General features: G+C 33.9%; 1 protein-coding gene across 1 annotated transcript; it reads left to right on the top strand.

Annotated features, from left to right (window-relative positions):
• On the top strand, positions 2598-4803 carry LOC104786958 (flagellar radial spoke protein 5-like). The gene is made up of 9 exons (XM_010512441.2): positions 2598-2981; positions 3141-3225; positions 3308-3424; positions 3541-3605; positions 3706-3794; positions 3874-3953; positions 4043-4154; positions 4261-4380; positions 4475-4803. The coding sequence occupies exons 1-9, from the start codon at positions 2675-2677 to the stop codon at positions 4658-4660; spliced, it is 1161 nt and encodes a 386-aa protein (XP_010510743.1). The 5' UTR covers positions 2598-2674; the 3' UTR covers positions 4661-4803.

Below are 5442 nucleotides of genomic sequence, written 5' to 3' on the forward strand. Positions count from 1 at the left end.
CCTGTACTTGACGAATGGCTTGGAGAAGGGAACTACACCAGTAAAGAAGACCTTCGTGGAATGATTAAGAAGTTGATGACGTACAAACGATTTGGTCATGCTCTTGAGGTTTTTTTTTCTACTTCATTTCTCAAAAACATTGTAAGAGATTGGTTTATATAACAGAAGGATTTACGACAATTTAAGGAAGAAGTAGTGGACTGTCCATTAATTTAGAGAAGATGGAAGATCAAAGGGTGAAACACCATGGATCATGAGTTAAGAAGAAGAGCAACCGGTGAAGATGGAGCGTCGTCGACAGCACGGAGAAGAGGCAAAAATAGGTTAAATCCATATAATAGAAAAACATGTGGGCCTAAATTTTCTCTGCAAAAATTTGGGCCAAGTCCAATCCGAAAAACCCAAAATATTTGAGAAGGAATGCTGAGGTGGCTTCATTAGAAGAGAAAAAAATGTAACTTTATATATATAGATTTTTCGACAAGATATGGATGATACTTGTGTTGGAAAAAAAAATATTGTTATACCAAAACAAAAGAAAATTGGTAACTTTGTTTCGTTACTACTTACTACTAGTACAGTATTTCTTACTACTTGAGAGTTAAAAGATAGTACGATTCAATGCGAAAAAAAAAAAAAAGATAGTACGATTCAAAAAAATAAAAATAATATGTACAATAAAACACGTGCTTGGTACAAAGAAACACGTGAGTTTTAAGGACCGTGTGAAGTTAGCAAGTGGTGAAGTGTTTCAAAGGCATATAAATCGCAACTGGGACATTGGTTTATGCAATTTGCATGTCGACAAGCGTCTCTCATGCACTGAGCTGGCAGTTTCAAGTTGATGATGTTTTAAGTCGTTACTTGGGTGAGTCAGAAACTATACTTTTAAAGCTGCGACGAAAACAAACAAACAAAAAGAAGAAGTTTGGTTCCCATTTCCACTTGCAAACTTTAAACTGATGTCTACAATTCGCTTCGTTTCGTCCAGTCGACATATTTAGAATTCGTCTATGGTAATTCAAACAGTAGTTAATAGTCTATCTAAAAGAATTGTTTTTTCTAGGCAAATATTTCGCAATTTCTAGTAGCAGTTTTAAAACTAAATAATAATAATAACTTAAAAAGTTAAAATGTTTAAAATTTTCTGTTATGATAAACAGAGTACACAAAGAAGTGTAAACAAATATCGTCAAATAATATATTTTGGGTAATATATTTTGAAAGTCAATATACTCATTCTTTTATCAGCCACTGTTACACCTTCTTAAATACCACATCTTTTAAATAATCAACTAAACCAAACCATTAAAATTTCCTGAAATGGATTTTTTTTTTTTGTACTTTTCTTTTTCAGATAGGTTAGATCAATGTATAAATATATATAGATATGTATCTATCTAACTAAACTGATGAATAAAATTAAGAAATTAATCGTATAACATAAAATTAAACAAAACAAAAAACTTACTACTTTAGGAAGAATATCATCATTTATTGATTTATTCCATACCAAAAAAAATTATGAAATGAAGTATAGATGTACAATCAAAGCATGACATGGTGATTTTATTTCAGGAATAGAGGTCATTAATGATTTGGCTTACAAAAGTATATAGGCTAACCAGACAAACAAGCACACGCTAGTTCTTATTGTTCATAAGTTATTATATGAATATACCACACCAATTTTTTTTAGTTTCGAGATTTAACATTTTAAAATAGTTGGGACAATGCTTTGGATGCGATATCTCAAGATTCTATGATACACATCATACTAAAACTACATAAATAGAGGGACTATTCAAGAAGCTTGAATGGAAAGATATAGAGGATATATAGTCGATTTTATATAAAAACTTTTAGGTTCAAGATGCATTCATTGTAAAACAGTTTTTTGGGTGAATAAATTTTATATTCATACAAAAAAAACATTACATATAAAAATTCTTATATTTTACTGGTGATAGAGATATACAAACTATACACTCTCTAGTATTTCCTCTGTTCCAAATTGTAAGATCTTTTAGCATTTTATTTTTATTCCATTTTATAAGCCTTTTTAAAACCTCAATGCATTATTTATGTTTATCAAGTATGTTTGACCATTTGTATTCTCCAATCCTTTTTTCTATTAGTTAACTTTTTTGAATAAATATTTAATAATATTTTTTTTTGTTAAACATAACAAAACATTTGTAGTTTCTTAAACATTGTGCTTTTAGCTAAAAAAATCTAATAAAATGGAACAGAGGGAATACTATACTAAACTATCCTACAAGCAAAGGCAAAGACAAAAAAAAAAACCTAATTTGCAAATTATACATTCAAAAACTATCCACTTCCCAATTTCTAAACAAAGATAATTTTATAAAATTAAAAACTTAAGAGTTCTGTTTTTATTTTACTTTTAAGATTGATAAAATGGTAAAAACAAAGAAAGTAAAAAAAAAAGGTAATTTTAGTAGACTTTCTTGATTTCTTACCCCTTTTTACAGTCTTAAAGAAATAAAATAACAAAAATCAGCACTTTTAAGATTGGAGTGAAAGTGATCAAAATAAAATTTGGGCTTGAAAGGCAATAGAGGCCCACGAGCCACAGACTTGTTATCTCTCTGCAGTCTGCAGAGACAGAGAGAAGAGAGAGAGAGAGAGAGAGAGACTGAGAGAGACGATGCCTGTGACCGTACATTCCGTTATCGCCACGAACCTAGCGACTACAGCATCATCGAACTGGCTTTACCGGAATGTTTCTCCCCGTAGAATCTTTTCCAGCTCCGTGAAATGCTCAGTTGAGACGGCGGAAGCTGAACGGTGGGTAAAGCTGAAGAACGGGAACGATTCACTGGAGATATGCAGAGTTCTCAACGGAATGTGGCAGACGAGTGGAGGTTGGGGTAAGATTGACCGAAACGACGCCGTTGATGCGATGCTTCGATACGCCGATGCTGGTCTCTCTACCTTTGATATGGCTGATCACTGTAAGTAGCTTAACAACTGAAATTGAATCTTTCAGAATAGACTTTGTGTGGAGATTAGTTATAGAATTGTGTTTTGGTCACAGAAGAATCGACTTGAAAGGTTTTGTGTGGGAGATTAGTAAAATAAAGTTGTGCTTAGTTTGTTTCTCTTATGTGTAGATGGTCCTGCTGAAGATCTTTACGGCATTTTTGTCAATAGAGTTCGTCGAGAACGTCCACCAGAGTATTTGGAAAAGATTAAAGGGTAAGCAAGTAAAATATCTTGCAGAAATGTAGTAGAGATATGGTAGAATGATTAAACGATTAGGTTATTTTTGATGGTGTAGTTTGACGAAATGGGTGCCTCCTCCAATAAAGATGACAAGTAGCTATGTTCGTCAGAACATTGATATATCGCGGAAGAGAATGGATGTGGCTGCTCTTGACATGCTTCAGTTTCACTGGTGTGTTGTTGTTGTTGTGTCATATCTTCTTGCTAATATAAAACTTATAATGTTAAGAAGTTTCTGTAGTGACAATTGTTACCTATTATCATCTAATCTGTAGTAATTTGGAATAGGTGGGATTATGCGAATGACGGCTATCTTGATGCACTGAAACATCTCACTGACCTTAAAGAAGAAGGTAAGAAGAGAGGGGGATATCTATCTTTCTCCTTTGTTGTGATTGTCTTTTTTTGTTTATCTATTCGGCTGCTTAAACTGCAGCATTGAGTTGCTTGCAGGTAAAATCAAGACAATTGCTTTGACAAATTTTGACACAGAGAGACTTCAGAAAATCTTAGAGAATGGAATCCCTGTCGTTAGCAATCAGGTGAAGGCCAACCCGATGTGTCTTTATTCAGACTCTTTTGTTTTGTATATCTCTGACTCTCTGTGTAAATTCTTTCAAGGTGCAACATTCCATTGTAGACATGCGTCCTCAACAGAGAATGGCTCAGCTCTGCGAGCTTACAGGCGTCAAACTTATAACGTAATTATACTCTATAAAATTCTTGTTTGACTTCTTTCGTTTTACAACTGACTTACTTAACCAGACACGTTGGTCTTTGTTGGATGTAGATATGGGACAGTAATGGGTGGTCTCCTGTCAGAGAAGTTTCTTGATACCAATCTAACAATCCCTTTTGCTGGCCCTCGCTTGAATACTCCGTCTCTCCAAAAGTACAAAAGAGTAAGAGTTCAAATCCTCTACAGATTGACCCAATGGCAGTTCTCATTTTATTAGTTTAGATATGGTTTCTACTGTTTTAAGTTTTTTCTTGTGGGTTACATTACAGATGGTTGATGCATGGGGAGGGTGGAATCTATTCCAAGGTTTACTTCGAACAATGAAGACTGTAGCCACAAAACATGGAGTCTCTATTCCGACAGTGGCCGTGAGATATGTACTAGATCAGGTATCTGTTCTTTTTCGCATCACATCGATTATTTTTTAGCCTTAAGGCCAGTCTGGTTTGTTGATTTGTCTGGAAAATGGGGATCTCATCTCAGCAAGGGGTCGCTGGATCAATGATTGGGGTGAGACTCGGTTTAGCGGAACACATAGAAGATGCAAATGCTATATTCTCACTGGTATTGGATGAAGAAGATGTTAACAGCATACAAGAGGTTACCAAGAAAGGTAAAGATCTTCTCCAAGTGATTGGCGACTGTGGAGACGAATACCGACGTATATGATGTGCATGGTAGTATGTAATTTATACTGTATACAATATCAATCAACTCATGTAATTACACTTTTATGTGTAGAGTAATGAGACAAAGATAATTAAAATGTATTCAACGTGTTTGATGAGACAAAGATAACTTTTCTGGCTTTATTTTTCTTGTCAACGTGTTTGATGAGACAAAGATAATTCTTGCATAAAAACACAAAGTTACATATAAGATATCTGTCTCTTAGTCTACAACTTTTTCTGGCTTTTAGTAATCTTAATATGCATTAGTGAACACTTCGATTCCATGTTAGAATCTCTAACTTTTCATGGTATACTATGTATTCACCTGCTGATCATGCATATTCTATGCTTGATACAGCAGTAGAACTTGAAGGGCGATTAGTTTTCTAGGTATACAACTTTGTTGTAAGGTAGTTTTAGCTGATGAGAGCAAGGAGACAGCTCTGCACAGTATACATGTTTGATGCAAGTAAACATAAATCTTAAAACTTCAATTGTGTTGATTAAAAGGAAAACTGAGAAGCATACCACTTGTTATTGAAATACTTGTTTACTAATTATTCAAGGGACACGACCAAGATAGCTATGAAAAAAAGATTAAGGAAAAAAAGGATTACATGTATGGTAGATCCTTGATGATCTAAACTCAATCAAAGAGAAGAACACCTTATATTTACTTAGAAATCAACGAGAGTTATAGAGATTGGGAACTCAAAACAATTACAAACAATACTCAAATCTGTTATGCAACGATCAACATTGATCGTCTCCCAAGCACAT

Source organism: Camelina sativa, chromosome 5 (genome assembly GCF_000633955.1).
Source record: "Camelina sativa cultivar DH55 chromosome 5, Cs, whole genome shotgun sequence".
Taxonomy (NCBI): domain Eukaryota; kingdom Viridiplantae; phylum Streptophyta; class Magnoliopsida; order Brassicales; family Brassicaceae; genus Camelina; species Camelina sativa.